The sequence below is a fragment of the Pristis pectinata genome, chromosome 19, assembly GCF_009764475.1.
Source record: "Pristis pectinata isolate sPriPec2 chromosome 19, sPriPec2.1.pri, whole genome shotgun sequence".
Classification (NCBI taxonomy): domain Eukaryota; kingdom Metazoa; phylum Chordata; class Chondrichthyes; order Rhinopristiformes; family Pristidae; genus Pristis; species Pristis pectinata.
Genome location: NC_067423.1, coordinates 32,547,235 through 32,567,199, shown reverse-complemented (window position 1 = coordinate 32,567,199; position 19,965 = coordinate 32,547,235). Strand labels below are relative to the sequence as shown.

The 19,965-nt window shown below is 41.3% G+C and overlaps 1 protein-coding gene across 1 annotated transcript in view; it reads right to left on the bottom strand.

The window, feature by feature from the left end:
• The window catches only part of LOC127580303 (copine-8-like), a 249,658-nt gene that overhangs the window by 15,988 nt on the left and 213,705 nt on the right, over positions 1 to 19,965 (bottom strand). The window contains 4 exon segments of the mRNA XM_052033590.1: positions 1,698 to 1,800; positions 5,257 to 5,384; positions 11,977 to 12,113; positions 12,116 to 12,157. Coding sequence (XP_051889550.1) covers positions 1,698 to 1,800; positions 5,257 to 5,384; positions 11,977 to 12,113; positions 12,116 to 12,157 — 410 coding nt within the window.

Below are 19,965 nucleotides of genomic sequence, written 5' to 3'. Positions count from 1 at the left end.
CGCCTGCAACAAAGCAATGACAAAATAAAGCAAATACATCAAAGGAATGTCAGGACTGAAAAGTCTTGAAACTTTCAGGCTTTTAGACCAATGTCCAGACATAACAGTTATCAGTAAGGGAATAAATAGATATTTTGTGAAATGTAAAATCCAACACAATCACAGAATGGTTGCAGCACAGGAAGCCATTTGACCAGCTGAATTCTGACCAGCTCAAAGTAACAACAACCTCGCTAGCTCCACTCCACTCCTATAGTTCTTTAAGTTCTTTCAGATATTTATCCAGCTCTACTTTTAATGCCACATCTGATTCTCTGTCCACTAATTCCCTGGCAGTGCATTCCAGACCCTAACCACTCACTGTGTAAAAGTTTTTCCTCATCTCACTTTTGGTCCCTTACCCAATCACCTTTATTCTATTGTCCCATGTTCTAAGTTGCTCTACCAATAGAAACAGTGGCTTTCTATTTCTATTTTCTATTTGGTCTATACCTTTGATGAACCATAAATACTTCCATCAGATCTTGCAACCTTGCTGTTAAAAGTAGACCAACTATCGTTGCTACAGTCTACCCATATATCTAAAGCCCTGGAATCATTTCAGTAAATCTCTTCTGCATCCTCTCCAAAGATTTCACATCTTCCCTTAAGTGGATCAACAGGGTTGTTGGTTCTTGATACGTTTCAACACTAGAACCTCTGTTCTGCTTTTGCAGGGTAAATTTGAGGAACTTGTGGACTTCACCTGTCTCATTGAGTCAACGTGCTGCTGCTTCCTCTGATTCTTCCTTGTCAGTTTAATTTCCAGTCCTTCCTTTGGACTAAGCGGTCTTATACTGCTTGGTTTCCATTGTAAACCCTTAGCTCTTATTACTGTCAGCTCATCAGTGAAGCCGACCACCACGATCACCACATGGGGGTAGAATCATTGGATTTTTCCACTCAGCCCCACTTTTAACATAATCACTATTATGTGTTCTCCAGAACCACCGGTATTTTTCCCAAAACTACTGTTGTTACACACACTTTGAAAATCCCACACTCTTCAACTGTTGATTCCTCCCTTAGCTACTGTTTCCATTTCTATGAATATAGCCTGACCTGCTGAGTATTTCCAGCAGTTTTCTGTCTTCATTTCAGATTTTCATCATCTGCAGTTTTTTTTTAACTACTTTTGATTTATTGCTTTTACTTCAACTTATAGATTGATGAAAACACTTCCTTTAAGTAAGGAACCCTACAAAAATACCCAGGGATCATCCTTGCCACTTCCTCTCTTCTTAAAAAAAAATCCAATATCCTTTTGAAAACAAGGTACCCCAAACTGCACACAAATTGCCAAATGCAGCCTCAATAGTGATATGTGCAGGTTCCAATAATTCCAACATTTAATTAAATGATTAGTCTTATTAATAATAGCTTTTCTTTCAGTGCATCTACAATGAATGTTCAATAACCATCATCTTCACACCAAATTACTCCTTAATGTGACCAGCATTCTGGGACAACCGCAAAATGTCAATTTTAAAAAAATCACACATATCATGTTTGAAACATCTTGCCATGCACCTGTGACATTCAAGAGACTGCTTTTCAAATTGGACCAGACCCCTCACTTCTTCATAACATTTATTAACTTTGCACACTGTAGTGCTCCAAAAGAATTAATAAATATTTGAATGTGTCATAAAACTTACATTAACAATGGATTCTTTTGTCTGTGCCATATCTGAGATGACTCCATCAGTTATAATGAGGAGGACAAAATATTGTGAACCATCCTTAACAGAGGCAGCATACCTGCAATTGAACAGAAATACATTGGAACCTCAGAAAACATTCAAGCTTGAAGCTGCTAACAATTTTAGTTTTAGATTACCAAGAAAAATCAGTTAACAATTAATACTAGCACAGGTGTTATGTCAAAGACTTGTTCATTTCTTGTAAATCACTCATAGCATGTATGCAATAAAATAGATTTCAAAACAAGTAGCCAAAATTCAGTTCAAAGTACGACAGGCTGATCAAAAATATGACTTACATTAACAATGGATTCTTTTGTCTGTGCCATATCTGAGACTTTTCAATATTTTTATTGGATCATTAATTGATTTTAACTAGAAGTACTGATAACTTTAATTACAATTTCCTCTGTAGAACCTTTAAAGAAACATTGCAATCAAATGAAGATCAAATGAAAAGCTTTTAGACTTAGATGAAAAGATGTTCTCAAACTTAAGCATCAGTGCTGATCATTTAAACGCAGCAGTCAGGTTCACTCAACAATCCGATCCTGAATTAGGGTCAGAGACAGAATATGGTTCCATCATTTTGGTATGAATTGAACCAGCTTCTTGTAAAGGATTGTGATCAATCCTTGTTGCCATTGGTGAGCTTAGTTATATGATAACTAGTTCATCTCCTGTGTGAGTTGCTCATGTCTAATTAATTTCTTCTTAAAACATCTACTATAGTATTTATACATTTCCTATGACATGGGTAAATATTTGCTCTCATCTCTTTAGTCAGATTTCTTCCCATGTTGCCATCATTTGTCATGGGCATTTTTAATAAAATCCTTTACAGTACCACCTTCACTTAGAGTTTATTCATTTTTGAGAAGAAATGTTTTTAATAGCCCAAGAAAAATCAGGTGAAGCTGATCTAAGGTGTCACTTCATCTTTACAGTATGCTCCTTGTAATGGTCGGTAATGATTGGGGACTAATATTAACCTATTTAATTATAAATCCTGCATGGAGTACAAACCTGGGAATTGTCTCTCTCTGACAAATCACTTTTGGCAAAAGGAAATTGTGTATTAGCTTTGCAAATGTGGTTAATTATATGACATAAGCTCCCTCATTCCTCCGACCCCCTGCCTCTCTCCAAACCCCTCCTGATATTTCCTAATCCCCAACCCCTCGTCGATCCCCAGACACTCACAACCCTCCAGAACCCCCCCCCCCCCCGCGCCCCCCCACCGACCTGCAGATTTTGCAAACATTATCTGTGAAATTAAATCCTGGGGCATTCTTCCTATAACCACATGGGTTTCCCTCTGGTTTCCATTCAAAATTCAAAGATGTACAAGTTGGTGAATTAATTGGCCACTGTTATATACCCCAAATGTTTGGATGGGTGGTAGAATCTGGAGGAGTTGATGGGAACGTAGCAAGGACACGTTACAGGAAAATTAGTGGGGGAAGGGATTACTCTGAGAGACAGCATTATCTCAATGGCCAAAATGGCTTCCTTCTATGTCACAAGGAAATATGTAACATGGCCACTACAACACTGCATCTGGTAAAATCCAGCTGCTGTTGACAATTTTTATCTTTGTAAGCTTATGGCATTGTGCCAGTTATGTTTTCATTATTCTTCTTTGGCAGTTCCTCAGGATTGAGGATGACTTGCTGCCACTACAGTTTTGTGGCAATTGCGGCCAATGTGGGAACGGCAGACTCTTCCACAGATAGGGTAGGTGGTGCCCGTGGAGGCAGACAGGTGAATAGTTTGTCAGGGTTTCTGTGTGCTCCTGATGCATGGATGAAGTTCTCAATAACATCCTCAGTGCTGGTCCTCCACTATGAAAGGCTTTGGGCGAGAGGTTCCCAGGAGTTTGCTACCCAGTAGGCTATGAATTATGTGCCTGGTCTGACACCTTGATCTTCAAATAGCCTTTTCCATCAATCGACCAAAGGCTGTGCTGCTGCATTGAAGGCAGTGAATTTCATGATTGATATTTGCCTTCACCATGAGATGATTCCCAAGATATGTGAAGGAACCCACGGTTTCCAGGATCTCACTGTGAACCTTCGTTGTCAGAGGACCACTTGAAGAAGCCTGGATGGCTTAGTAACAAAATAAATCAAAATATTTCACCTTTGCAGATTTTCGAGATGCTAAATAAAATTCTGACGAAGTAGGTGATGTATGTAGTGAGGTTTTTTAATCTCCTTTTTTCCCCTGAGTAGGACTAATGTTTGTACCAATTCCATGAGAGCACAATTATGAGGTATTGGTGCTGGGAGTCTGAAGCTGAAATATGTCAGGTTGGTGCTGAGCTTGGCAACTGGCCACCTGTTCCAAATAATTGTCACTGGAGACTCAGTAATAAAGAATACCTCCTGAGCGTTGAGGATCAATTCAGCGGAAACAGGCATCAAACAACGGCCATAAATTAAAGAAAAACATATCCTTAATAATTATATTAATAACTTGAAAGGAGCCATATCCAGGAAATCAAACCACAACTGAAAGCAAACATCCACAGTATAAGTGAGAATAAAAGGTTTCGGGAAGGGAAGAACAAAATTACTCACATATCAGATAAGTTTTATAACCTGGGAGTAAATTGCATTACAAATATATCCGACTGCTCACACACTTTCATGATCACAGCTACAAATCTCCCTTAATGTTCTACCAGTAAACCACATAACCCTGGCAAATGCTGGGGTGCATATGACAACCAGCATAATTGCCCCTATCTCCACAGATTGGGTTGGGTCATAGCACAGTAAGGGGATAGGATGAAGTCTCATCTTGCCGAAGGTTTGCAACATCACAACATTGCAGGAATATTTGGCTCAGAATATTAGCACTTTTCTTATCTCTTCAGTAATACAGTGATAAACAAAACACTAGTATGTTCAGACTGAAATGGAACCACAATAAATAATAGAAACTATACTCCAGGTTTATTGAACACTGCACCAATGACTACTTAAATCTATTTTGAGTAAGCTTTAAGTTGGCAACTCCAGAGGGCAAACAGCTTCATAAATGAACAAAAATAAAGTGCTATTTCCTCTTTTGAACAGTAAAGCTACTAGTATCATTTCAGAGTTACCTTTGTGGTGTTAATGTGAATACGGGTCCTCCCCAGCTTATGAATGCCTGACTTATGTACACCCTATACATACGAACCAGTGTTTGGGAGACCAGTGGGATGGATCTGCTCAGGAACGGAACCCTGTCATAACCTAAAGAGGACCTGTGGTGAGAACCGAAACCATCACTTGATTTATCAGTCACCAAAATTAAGATAGCTGTGGCATTCCAGCATATTGAAGATGATTTCAATCATTCCACAAACACCATCACCCTACAAATAATGGGGCAGCAGGAACCTTTACAATACATGTTACGAAATTTAGATAGACCTGTTTAAATACACTTATAAATACATAATGCAATTTACTCCCAAATATGTTGACATGTGTTATCCTTTATTTATAAATGCCTGAAGTACCTTGCTACATGATTAATTACAGGAGCAAAGTTGGTTGGTCCATATAGCTGCACTGACTTTAGGCTCTGATAGTAAGCTTCCATCACCCCTTCAATCCCTTGGCAATAAGGGTTATGAGGGTTTCCGTTCTGCAAAGAAAAGTCAGAAAATAAATCACAGGCCATGAATTACCCATAGGTTACAATTTTGTTCTACGTTCCAGAAGGACAAAAAAGTTTAAAGAAAGAGATTCTAAGGAAACACATTGGCCCTTAAATTGTATCAACACTGAGATAGAATTCTACCAGATATCTAAGTTTTGGCCCACAGACAGTGCGGGAGTGTGCATGTGCGCGTGTATGTGTGCAAGGAGAGAGACTGTGTATGTCTGGTTTATTGGAAATCCACCTCAATGTTTAATCATATTTACTGGGAGAATGGAGAGGATCTTCTGCTTGTACTCTGATAGCTATGCAACATGTTTAGGAAAGCCCTGGTGTTAATCTTGGAAAAGCCCTCAGACCACCTTTGCACAACCTCCACAGAACTCTCTTGCTGAGAGGTGGACCATAAGACCATAAGAAATAGGAGCAGGATTCGGCCATTCGACCCATCGAGTCTGCTCCGCCCTTCAATCATTGGCTGATTTATTTTTCCCTCTCAACCCCATTCTCCTGCCTTCTCCCTGTAACCTTTGATGCCCTTATTAATCAAGAACCTATCAACCTCCGTTTTAAATATACCCAATGACTTGGCCTCCACAGCCGTTTTCAGCAATGAATTCCACAGATTCACCACCCTCTAGCTGAAGGAATTCCTCCTCCTCTCTGTTCTAAAGGGATGTCCTTCTATTCTGAGGCTGTGCCCTCTGGTCCTAGGCTCTCCCACTACTGGAAGCATCCTCTCCACGTGATGTGAATACTGATGATGTCTTTTGAAAGAGCCACTGAAGCTCTACGATGGAATTTGAGATATTTCCTGCCCCCCCCCCCCCCCAGTGACATTCTTCTTTTGGAAACAAAGGCTTTTTCATTATGTTCTTCAGCTCACAGTGGATGTTGAAACAAATTTGTAACTGTTTTGCCTACAAAAGACAAATCAGAGCAGGCAGACACACAACGTGCTGGAGGAACTCAGCAGGTCAGGCAGTGTCTATGGAGGGAAATAAACAGTCGATGTTTCAGGTCGAGACGCTAAATCAGGACTGGAAAGGAAGAGGGCAGAAGCCAGAATAAAAAGGTTGGGGGAGGGGGGAGGAGCACAAGCTGGCAGGTGATTGGTGAGGCCAGGTGAGAGGGGGGAAGGTAGGTGGGTCGGGGAGGGGGATGAAAGGGGATGATGTGAGAAACTGGGAGGTGATAGGTGGAAGAAGCACAGGGCTGAAGAAGGAATCCAATAGGAGAGGACAGTAAACTATGGAATAAAGGGAAGGAGGTGGGGAATGAGAGGGAGGTGATGGGCAGGTTGTGAGGGTGGGGAAGGAAAAGAGAAGGGGTGACAGGGCCACAAGAATGAGGGAAAACAGAGGGGGGGAAGGGAAGAGAAAGGGACAACAGAGGTGCGGGGTTACCGAAAGTTCAAGAAATCGACGTTGATGCTGTCAGGTTGGAGACTTGTTGTTCCTCCAACCTGCATCTGGCCTCAAAGTGGCAGTAGAGGAGGCCATGGACGGACATGTCAGTATGGGAGTGGGATGCAGAATTGAGGTGGCTGGCCACTGGGAGGTCCTGGATGTTGCGGCAAACAGATTGAAGGTGCTCGACGAGGCAGTCACCCAATCTGCGTCGGGTCTCACCGATGTAGAGGAGGCCGCACCAGGAGCACCGGATGCAATAAATGACACCCTCAAATTCACAGGTGAAGCACTGCCTCACCTGGAAGGACTGTGTAGGGCCCTGAATGGTGGTGAGAGAGGAGGTGCACGGACAGGTGTAACACTTTACATGGTTGCAGGGATAAGTGCCGGGAGGGTGATCGGTGGGGAGGGACGAGCGGACAAAGGAGTTGTGGAGAGACTTTTTATTCTGGCTTTTGCCCTCTTCCTTTCCAGTCCTGATGAAGGGTCTCGACCCGAAACGTCGACTGTTTATTTTCCTTCACAGATGCTGCCTGACCTGAAGAGTTCTTCCAGCATTTTGTGTGTGTTGCTCCAGATTCCAGTGTCTGCAGAATCTCGTGTCTCAGAGCAGGCAGAACTTGCATATACTTGTAGGTACCAGTAGAAAACTCAAACCATGTAATGGTCCCATTCATAGGAATTGCAATACATTTGCCTGTCAGCAGACCTCCAGACTTCTCCCTTATACTTCAGCCAATACAACAGGCCATTCTGGATCTTGGATTCAAAGACTCCATTCACTGCAGTATATTTTGTTCTCCTATCTCAAAGTGGTAATGACATTTAACAGCTGCTGGTACTTTATTGCTGTAAGTAGACTCTGAAGCTGACTTCAACACTGCAGGGATGAAGATAAAAATGGGACATCAAATGGAACTTGACGTCAGAAAATTATTGACGCAAAGAATCGACGGTGTATGGAATGGAGTTCTGAATATCACAATGGAGGCAGTGATTTCTGCAGTGGGATGGAAGTGGTGGTGGGTGGTGACTGTAGGCCTTCTCAAGCTGCTGGAACAAGGATCTGTTTCATGAGATCACTGTCCTCCAGAACGTTATAGAAATTCTGTACAAAGCTGACTCTTCAATTTATTTGACTCAGCAACCCAACCAGAACTAAAGATTAATGGGTAAAAGCTACAATAATCTTTGTCTGAAGTACCCAAAAACTCTACTTGTAGCTATGTTTTAAGTCACAAGCAATCATTTACAGCAATGTAAATGTGATGCCATTCAAGTTATTTGAAAGCTCCATGATCATACAAATTATATCCATGACTGAATGTTCAATTCAACTACTTTGAATAAAAAAAATGTATCTGTCTAACTGTTTGCTTCTTGCCACATTATATTAACCTGAGTACATCTGTTAGGTAGTTTGCCATACAACTAAATATAGCAAGAATTGTCTTTACTGTTTGTATTTGTCACAATTTCATTGCTTATCCATCATAAAACTGGGAGTGTACCTATCATGGTAAATAAGGTCTAACTCCTCCAGAATTCCCCTGCATTTGTAACTGGTACTGCCTCAGTCTAAATAAAGGGATAATGTGATTTATTGTGGGTTCAGGGTGACACAAGTGTATGAAAAAAAAATTTAAGTGGGTCTCTTTGTAGAAGTAATGCATTTTTACACCAGCAATTTCATAACAAAGAAATGAAGTACAATGGAGACACAAGAGACTGCAGGTGTTGGAATCTGGAGCAACAAACAATCTGCTGCAGGAACTCAGCGGGTCAGGCAGCATCTGTGGTGGGGGCGGGAGGGGGGTGGTTGGAAATGGACAGTCGACGTTTTGGGTGGAGACCCTCATCTGGACTATTTAATCTGAAATGAAGTACTGCTGCAATAGCTCAACTGTCTTACAGCAGGAGATTGAATTCAACGGAATGTACCTCCAACAGCCAGTTGATAAAATAGTGAATTTCTGCTGTTACTTTCAGCAAGGGTATACACATTTTCATAATTTACATTCCACCTTTAGCTATCAACAATATTCTAGTATTTTATTCACTATGAAAATTATTCGGGCATACACAGCAAAACGAATTTAACACAAACTTTGAACAACGTAGACATCACCCCTGTAAATTGGTGGAAACCAGTGCTTCTTCCAATGGATGCCTTGCTGTTGTTTTAGAACTGGCCGACTAGGATGACTGGGGACAAAGCTGATTATGACAGACAGATGAATTGGGCTTTGCCTTGCAGCAGATTGGTGCACAGGTTCAGCTTGGGATGCCTATATTTTTACAGGGTAAACATATCACTGGAGATCATCAGGACCTCTGATGGGCTTGTGCCCACACAACTGCACAATCCAGAGCTACTCCTGTTTAAAAAGCAAGAGGTGGCTGCAATGTTGTGAATGAAGGCTGACACAAGCACACCTTCGCCATCAGGACAGTAAAGATAGACCACCAGCATTGGAGGGGGGAAGATGTTTGGAGGGTGGAGGGAGGGTGGTTTGGAGGTATTAGAACGGGAGGAGTGGTTTGGAGGGTGGGGTGAGGAAAGGGTGTTTGGAGGGGTGGAGGAGGAGGAGGAAGGGTGGCTTGGAGGGGTAGAGCAGGGGGAAGGTGGAGTGAGGAGAGGTAGGTTTGGAGGGTGAATTGAGGGGGAGGAGTGGTTTGGAGAGGTGGAGCAGCCATGCCCAACGTGACTATTCTTTAGTAACCCACAGAGGTTTTCTGCTTCAGTTGACTCCAAGGAAACAAACCATTCTTTGGTTATAACTGAGCAATGTGCATGGCAGCTTGCTAAGCCAGTCCTGGCTTAAAAGGGAAATTGGGGTTCGATACAGTTGTTATCATTTTTGTATTACATACACCTTACTTTAGTAAGGCGTTTTACAAAATTCCCCATGGTAGGCTCATCCAGAAAGTCATGAGGCATGGGATTCATGGAGACTTGGCTGCATGGATTCAGAATTGACTTGCCCACAAAAGGCAGAGGGTGGTAGTAGATGGAGAGTATTCTGCCTGGAGGTCAGTGACCAGTGGTGTTCTGTAGGGATCTGTTCTGGGACCCCTGCTCTTTGTGATTTTTATAAATGACTTGGATGAGGACGTGGAGGGATGGGTTGGTAACTTTGCAGATGATGCAAAGGTTGGAGGTGTTGTGGATAGTGTAGAAGGTTGTCATAGGTTACAACGGGATATAGACAGGATGCAGAGCTCGGCAGAGAAGTGGCAGTTGGCATTCAATCCGGAAAAGTGTGAAGTGATATACTTTGGAAGAAAGAACTTGAAGGTGGAGTACAAGGTTAATGGCAGGATTCTTAGCAGTGTGGAGGAACAGAGGGATCTTGGGGTCCAAGTCCATGGATCCCTTAAAGTTGCTTGCACGTTGATAGGGTGGTTAAGAAGGCGTATGGTGTGCTGGGCTTCATTAGTCAGGGGGATTGAGTTCAAGAGCTGTGAGACAATGTTGCAGCTTATAAAAACTCTGGTCAGACCACACTTAGTGTTCAATTCTGGTCACATCATTACAAGAAGGATGTGGACGCTTAGAGGGGGTGCAGAGGAGATTTACCAGGATGCTGCCTGGATTAGTGAACATGTCTTATGATGAAAAGGTTGAGCGAGCTAGGGCTTTTCTCTTCGGAATAACGCAGGATGAGAGGCGACTTGATAGGAGGTGTATAAGATTATGAGGGACATAGATTGAGTGGACAGCCAGCACCTTCTCCCCAGGGCAGCAGTGGCCAATAGCAGATGACATCAGTTTAAGGTTAGAGGAAGAAAGTTAGGGGAGATGTCAGAAGTAGGCTTTTTTTTACAAAGGGAGGTTCCCTGGAATACACTGCTGGGGGGTGGTGGTAGAGGCTGATATAATAGGGACATTTAAAAGTCTCTCAGATAGGCACATGGAAGTAAGAAAAATGGAGAGTTATGGGGCCGTGTTAGGAGGGAAGGGTTAGATTGATCTTGGAGTAGGTGTTTACATAGGTCAGCACAAACCTCATGGGCTGAAGGGCCCATCCTGTGCTGCACTGTTCTATTGTTCTGTGTGAGGCAGGGACATACTTCAGCTTCCCATTGGTCAGTCCATGTGGAAGCAGCAGTGGGATCTTCACTGGCATCAACAGCATGTGAACTGGGCTTTTCCTACAGGTCATTACCACCTCATAAAGCCAACATCACTACCTTGAAAGCAATTTCCTTCTCGGTTCAATAGATCTATAGTGCAGAATCGTGGAAACACAAGGCACAGGAAAGAGGCCATTTGGCCCATTATATTCCTGCCAGCAAAAAGCTCTTTAGTTTAATCCCAGTTCCCAACTCGTGGTAAGTGTCCTGCTTGAGGGTTTCAGCCTCAACCACCTTTCAGGAAATGAATCCTTTTTCACCTCTTTGGATGAAAAATAATTCCTCACCTCACTATTCCATGCTCCCCAGTTAATGGCACCTCTGTTGAGGTTCTTCCTGTTCACCCCATCTGAGTATCTCTCAGTTTTATACCTCGACTAAATCTCCTCTCAGTTTCCAAAGCGAGCACTCCATAACCCAGCCAATCTCTTTTGGCTCTCTTTAATATAATCAGGGATTCCACCTACCAGGGTTCAGTCAACATGCTGTTATGGAAAATTGAATATTTTCCCAATTTCCGAGTTAGGGACAATTTTGCCACTTCATAAGCTTGGTAGGAATACAAGGGAGCAGATTTCTTGCCAATTGCACCAACCACCCTATCATCCTCTGATCACTCCAATAATTTCAACCCATTGAGTTTAATGGGAGAGGTCACCAGCATGGGGTTTACTCGTTTGTGTCAGGAAATGCATTCTGGTTTAGTAAAGCACAAGTTAAAGGACTCTGCCCACACAAACTTCTGGACTTCTGGCCTCTGAGCAAAACCAACCACAAAGTCTTGAAATTGACACCAAATCAAACATACAATCCAGTGCTCACGATGGCTGTTTTCACAATGGTGACAGTGGAGCAACATTAAGTTTTGTAGTCGGATCAAAACCTTAAGTTCTGCCACTAAAAAATAGCTACCTCAGCAATAATAAAAATGTAACATTTATAAAAGCAGTTAAGGCCAAATATTTTGTTAGTAGTACACACATAAACTTTCTGTAATTGAAAAGAAGTATTTGCAATAATGATCTCACCAAAGCAAATTCATGTGAAATTCTTCCATCTGGAGGCAACTTGGCACCAAATCCTAATGCTGGGAACATCTTGTCACTGTCATAGTCCTGAATAATTTCTCCTACTGCTTTCAAAGCCATGGCGTAAGTGTTAAGTGATAAGGATTCATGTAATGTAGAGAGGTTGGTTGAGCAGGATGGCCTAAAATTAAGAGTTTAAAATGTAACACAAATCACAGATCAAGGAAAGTGATACCAAGTGATACCAAAAGTGAAATCCAAGTTTCAAAGCCTTCAAATTGGATTTCGGCAACTGCTGCTGCACTAAGTGGCTGCTGCTTTTATCCCTCATGCCAAATAAGCTGTCATTAAAAAATTGTTAAATGAGGCTTTTTCATTTTAAGAGCCTGCTGTTGTGGTTTTCCTCCCATTTAAAAGTGTTGGAAGGCAACTTGCACATTCACAGAGGGCAGCTACTGCCTGGGCTCACAGCTGATGGAGCACTTGCATGCTGCCCACTGAAAGGGAGGTTCATAGGGTTCAGGAGCTCTCTCTGTGGCAACCACACAGGCTGCTATGGAGATAAGGGAATATGGAGGGAGAGAGAGAGAGCGAGAGAGATGGAAATGGAATGCGAGGGGGTAAAGTCCTGGTGGATAGGGAAACTTAGAGGGTGACAAGGGAAATATCAATGCAATGAAAAAGTTAATGATGCTGTATATGGAGTAGCCCAATTGAGCCCATTTTATGATGAAGTTGTTACCCCAGAAGATCCCAGGTGGCAGCACCTAATGCAGAGATGCCGTGATCATTATCACAGCAGCCTCTCTGTAAAGGGCAGCATGGGGAGATCAACACTGGGGGAGTCTGAGAAAATAAAAAAAAAATTGCAGTGGGGATTATAGGTAAGGAATATTCTAAATTTCCTGCAATAACTAACCTGAGGCAGAATGAAATTTGTGAATGCAAACCTCAAACACTGTCCAAGTCAAAAGATGAATTGATTTACTTATTCTTTTTATTCATTTATACAACATGGACTTTGCTGGCAAGGATAGAACTTAAACCCCTTTGAGGAGGTGGTGGTTGAGCCAAACTTCTTGAACCACCGCTTCCACGTGGTGAAGGTATTCCCATGGATACTGGGTCGGGAATTGCAAAATTTAAACCAGGTGAAAGTGAAGGAATGGCAAACTGTATCTGAGGCAGAAAGGTGCATGGGGGGAGAACCTGCAGGTGGTGGTGTTCCCATGCACCTGCTGCCCTTGTGTTTCTTGCTGTGGGAGGTTTTAGGAGGGGCTGTTAAAGGTCAGCTTTTTTACGGAATAGCACAGGGGATCCCAGGGAGTATGTCCTTTCTGATGCAAAGATCAATTTATGTCATTTAAACATGCAGATATCTGTATGATCAATATGAGGGCAGTTCACTGATGTCCTTTAAGAAACCTGCCCTCCTTACCTCTATGTAATGTGGGCCAATATGGTTGACTCTGAACTTCCTTCTAAAGTGGCTTAGAAAGTCCCTCAAATTATCAAACTGCTACAAGGACAAGTGGTGTGGAAGTACTTGAACACATAGACCTAAACCTAATCAAAAGGAGCACCAACACTCAGGGCAGCGAGGTACTGACAATACATTCTCAGCTTGTCAAATTCCATCCATACTGCAAAATGAGTTAAAAAAAAGATGTTTTGCCTTACTAAAAATTCTTGTAATGTTGTTGTACTTCATCTTTTGGTACATAATAAGATAATTCTGTGATGGAACGGGATTCTATCATAACCTTTTACCCCTCAACAAGGTTAGGATTTAACCCGCTCATCAGGAATAGGTACTGTACAACATTCAGCCCAACAATAGACAGCTGCTGTTAAATGCAATGGGTCAGAATTCTGTGCGTAAAAGTGGCATTGCACAGGGATTAATGTCAAATGGCACAGGCGATGACATTCCTCTGTGCACAAGGCTAATGTGGTGCATATGGTAGATCAGGTCATGCAGGTACAAAGGCAAACCCAGTGGAAGGCCCTTTGTCCACAATCTCCCACCATTGAGATGTTAAGGCATGGATCATGAATAAGCATCAGTGGCACAGTGAGGGGGATGGAACAGATCCTGTGAGGGGAGTGAGAATGCAAGGATAAGACTGGGACATTCGAGGGAAGGAGGATGCCTGCAGGGTGCAAATATTTTGGGAGGTGGAGGTGAGGTGTTGGTCACAGAAGCAATGACCAGTTGAGGAAATCCAGGAGATAACGTGGTCAAGGTCAAGGGGATGATGGGTGGGAGGGTGGCTTTGGGCTTTATGATTAGTTAGGATGAAAAGTTAAGGAAGAAACCTAGCTAAAAGACTATTCCTTTCCCTACGTTGCAATACAGAACAACTTCTCAGTGAACCAGACGTTAATAACAGTATAAGTGAACTGTAACAATTTAATTAGTTTCTATCAATCACCTTTTGACTTTCTGAACACACAAGGGTATTTACTCAAAAGGAGAGTATTAATTAAGTGCTTTTTTACAGCTCTTAATCATTTGGATCCCTGGGTTTTCAAAAATCCAACATCATTAGCATAATTTTTCAAACATTTATGCAAACAATTTATATATTCCTTTCCATTTATAAGCAGAAAGAATTTTTAATAATAGGCACTCAGATTTTCACCAGATAATGCTCCTCTTTATACCACTAAGTCGACTGCACACAGACATACGTCTAATGGACCAGTTGCTGTTAAAATAGCTGAAGGAATTAAAACTAGGTTAATCTCCTTCTAATTAGATAAACAAAGAAACATCTGACAAACTAATTACACCTTTTATTTTGAAAAGTCTGTGAACTATTAAATTTTGTTGGGTGTATTGCTGTATTTCTAAAGGAAAAAGTACTCAAAATTCAATTTTCCTCTTTGATCACACCATATTTATATAATTTACATGAATGCCAGAAATTCCTTTGGTTAATGTTAGTTTTTACCCCAGTATTTTGCAACTGATTTTTCCCTGGAGTGAAACATGATAATGACAATTTCCGGGTTATTTTGCAACATTCTGATAATTCCACCCAACACTTTTGAGCAATGAACCACCTACACATTAGTGATGTGATTTCCACACAGGCTATGCACAGAATGATGTAAAATCTCTAAGCATTGCTCCTTTTGAAACACTGCAGGGACAAGTTGCTTCAGCAGTGATCATCACTGGGACAACCATATTGCATTACATTTGATCCTCTGCTTCCTCACTATCCACCTACATGCCCCATTCCTGCTCAACCACCACCCGCCATCTTCCTGACCCACTGATTTCACTTCCAATTTTGCCTAAGCCCGATTTCCCCTTCCCTGACCCAAACCTGGATGCTCCTGACTCTTTTCCTCTCCCCAGAGGCTTCAGTCATCTTCCCTTCATGCTGACCCAGAGGTACCCCCTGAGCATACTTCAGTTCTCCAAACACATTTCTCTACCTCACAAAGGACTGGTTGGTCCTCCATATCATACAGAGTGTAAATGGCTATCTGCAGAATTGAAAGGGCAAGCCAGATGTACGAGGGAATGTACATTTGATGCCAACTGGGACTATGTGGCATGGAGTAGTTGGGAATTCTTTGTGACCCACAGACTGATGATGGAGCAGAATACAGAAACGTCCATCCACCAATGGTCTCTTTAAAGTGCTCTGATTCTTTTGAAAGTCTACAAGCTGTGTGAATCTGTACTTTTTTTTGGACAATGTTGAAAGTTTAGTTGCTGTGACAATGAACTTTCTTCACTTTAATTTTGTTTTGTTTTCAGTTCCTGAAGAAACCCAAAGGCCCCTGAAGGAAGAAAATCATTTTAATTTACTTATTTTCAAGCTCTTGCTCTTTGCCTCTCTGTCAGCTAATGAACATTGCTTTAAATTAACATTGTGAGTTACACAGAAGCCTCAAATTGATCTGAATACTTGTTTAATTTTAAATGGATATTTTTCCAGTCATGATAATTAAACCATTGGGCTCTAAGCAAAGCCACAATGATTTCTGTTCTTTTTAAACAGGTAATGATGACTTTTCAACTGCAAGAGATCCAGCTGATTCAAGAATTTAAGAACTTGGCTGCAGATGTCACTGGCAGGAATGGGACAATTTGGGCTTCAGATATAGCTGGTGAGAGGCTTGGACTTGCGCATTCAGTGTTGTGTTATTGTCAGGAACAAATAACATAAAGTGAATTTTACCTGAAGTCTAAGGTAATGATTAAATCTTCAAACCAATTAAATCTTCATACCAACAGAGTATTTTGCAAAGTATTAAAAAATAAAGTTTTAGTTAGTGAAACAAAACTGAATTTTTACTTATCAGAAAAAGTTAGAAGTGGAAAAAGATGCAATATATTAAGATATACGAGTATATTTGGGAATTAAGAATTAAAGACTGTGCAAGTATCTTGATATTTTGAATGTGTTATGGAAATACTGCATTAGACTGTAAAGCTTTTCCAGAGCTCCTGAAATATGACAAAGTTGTAAGTTCAACAGTGCAGTTTTAATCACAACAGAAAAATTACACCGACAGACATTTCCAAAATGTTTCTGAATTGGATTAAATTACTTACACATAATTCACCTACAGTGATTAGTCTGATACTAAGTTTAGTCATGAGACGTGTAATTTCTCCTGGAGAGGTTTGTATATTTAATTATGAATAATTTTTTTAAAGATAGTTGCCTTTGATAATCTGACTATTATTAAAGACATAGAAGAACAAACCTTCTTCCTGTTCTGGCTTTGTAGCAATGATACTTCGAAACTGCTGTAATTTGGTTGCCAATGAGGTAAAGAGCATGTCGAAAAGCATGGTGAACCATTTTAACTGATGAACAGGTCTCAGTCATGCAAAATTACTCAACAGCAACACATCATGAAGTATGGCAAAAGAGAGCGGGAGAAAGATATCTGACTAAGTCTCCATGGAGGAAGTGATTCTGAAACAATTAAGACATTTGGCTACCATCGAGCCAAATCACAGCCAAGAGTACATTACTAAGCTGGTAGAAAAGAACTATTGAAGGCCAAGGAGGCACACTATGGAATAACTGTCCACTACATGGATACAAATTTAAAATGGAGCACTGAAAGATCTATTATGTCCTCATTTGCAATAGGCATTGGGAGTTTACTTTTGTCTACATTTACTGTTTGCAGTAGCGAAGGGTGAAGCAGGAAACAAGGGTTAGTAGAGGGCACATCTACAAGGACAGGTGCCTCATCGGGGAAAACAATGAGGTAGCGAGAAATCAATTAACTGAGATATTATCAGGACTGAACAGAGCTGAGAGAAACTTGATTCAAGAAGTAAATCAAAATCACCTCAGCATCAAGGATGAGGTGGAGCCAGTCAGATCGACAGAGGGAGAAGAGTTTAATGTCATCAGGAGTAAGGGGGCAGCCCAAAAGACAGTCTCTAAGCTATTGTAAGTGCTCTTTATGGAGTTATATGCTTGATCAGAAGCAAAGTGGTTTCAATGACATTGAGAATAATCAATCCCATCCTTTGTGAATGGCAATGTGATTGGGAATGGTATGTAAATTATAACAGGAAGTGTAAGACACCATGGGCTAACATACCTAGTTATAAGATCAGGGAACTCAAGTGAAGATTGGAATGCCATTACCTTAACTATACCCCAGAGAAAGAATGGGAGATTTTTAAAAATGGAGTTCATCGGTAGATTGGATTAGGATGTCCATGCAGAATACAAAACCCCTCTTCCATCCTTATCCCAAAAGGGTAATCTTGGGACAGCCCAAATTTTGATCACTACTCAAATTATGTGAGAGTATATTTTTGTCGATGTGATGTCATGAGTCCTAAAAGGCCAGCTTGTGCCTACATTCTGAACTCCAATTCACCAACTTGTGATGTAGACTCACCAGTTAGGGCCTGAAGGTTAGATAATGAAACATGGAAGCAAATGGTGCCCTATTCGCCACACAACTTTCTGCTTTAATCCCAGCAGAACAGCAATGAAAGGAAGCCATGCATGGCTTCTCATTCTGGCCCACGACAGCAGATTTTAGGGTAAACATTGTCATATCAGTCAAAGCTATTAGAGCCAATACACAATACTTCCATTCAACTCTCCACCCCTCCTCCCCCCCACCCCCCTTTATCCAGTTCAATTTGAAATTGATTCTGGAAAGAATAGGCACCTCAGAAAATGTACAGTGGAAGTAATCCACAAAATAATGAGATCGACAAGGAATTCAAAGGTTAGGAGTACGCAAGTGATGCAAGACAGTAGATAACATGAATCAACACTCATGGTCTTGGATGTTATCAAAGGGGTTAATTCTATTACAATATACTCTGATTTTAATTCTTAAAATACTAATTGAGTTATTTATGCTATTTACATTGTATGCCTTCTAAACATTTTGGAATTGAACATATAAATCAAATGAAAGATAATTAACATTATTTGTTTGATTCTGTTGCAAACCCAAATGAGTGTAGCTGTGGAAAGCTAATGGGGAAGAAGGCTGGATTGCATTGCTCTGTGTTACATGCTCCAGAAGCAGCTCTCAAGTTGTGAAGGGCAGCGCAGAATGATAAACTGGGACTCACGAATTTAAGAAAGACAAAACTTTCACAGAAGCTAACAAGCCAGGCCTGTGTGACAAGATAATCATGAAGACACAAGGTATGGGTAGAATATCTTTTATTTGAAATATCAGAAGTGCAAGGCCTCGAAGTGCAATGAGGTAGCTGATGACACATTTACAACAGTGAATAATGAGGATAAAGAGGAGGTATCAACATCAGCACCACTGCATGAACTGCAATCAGAAGTGCAGTGGGAGAAAGGCAAGCTGCAGTCGATCTAGTCAGTCAACACAAGGAAGTTCATTCGGAGGAACGCTCGTGTGTAGTAATTATCAGCTGAACGAGGGATCAGTGATTTGATTGTAGCAAAAGTAATTTGTAAGCAGTTGAAATGATTTGTCCTAATGGTAGGGGCATTGATACCAGAAGAGGTATCACACACAATCTCAATAAAGCTATTAAAGCTTTCCAGCATCTGTTTTGTTATAAATTCAGAGGTGAACTGCTTTTGGTGGCAGAAAGGCTGGAGAAAAACTTAGTTCCTACATCAGCATAAAAAGGAAGAGTAAAATGTTCAAATGTTCACAAAGGCATGCACCTGGGCAGAGGTTAGATCTAGGATAACAGAATCAGATTTATTATCACTGACTTGCATGTTGTGAAATTTGTTGTTTTGCAGTAGCAAAATAATTATTTTATTAATCCAGATTAATTAATTAGTTGTGAATAAATAAATATTGGTTGATTAGTACAGGAGCAGTAGCTGCAGTTGCAACTGGAAAGCAAAGAGACATATCTTGCAGAAGGCACTACCCATGATAGAGGATTCACAGGCAGAGACTGAGCTTCCCTGACATATCAGAACAGCAGTGCGGAGGGAAGCTCAGACCACTGCAGCAAGTGATGGCAGACATTTGAAATGTACCAGCAGACTAAGTGAGTGATCAGTTTGGTGGTATGCATTATCAGTGGCTTTTAAGTCAACAGTTCTTTTAGCTTTTCAGCCTCCAGCTGCTATGGGGGCTCTGGTGAAGGTAGATCTGGGATGTCCTTGATGGTGGCTCACCAATGCGCAAGACATCTGAGTGATTTCGTGTTTACCAGGACATTCAATTATGTGAAGTTCACCAGGTGCAGGTGGCATCATCAATTAAGCAAGAGTAGGGGTGAATCACAAAGCCCACTCCATCAATATGAAGCTGGTGGGCAACCAGTAAAGATATTCCTACATGTGTGCATACAATTCCCAGGTAACTGCCACGATGCTGTCTTCCAGCAGCAGTCCAAGCTACCTCCCAGCTCATTAAACTTACCCACCTCCTTGCTGGCCATTATACCACTCTGGATCCTCATGCCCATCAATGAATATCCCAGCACATCATCCTCCCCAAATTCCTTATCCCTCTATTCTCCACCAA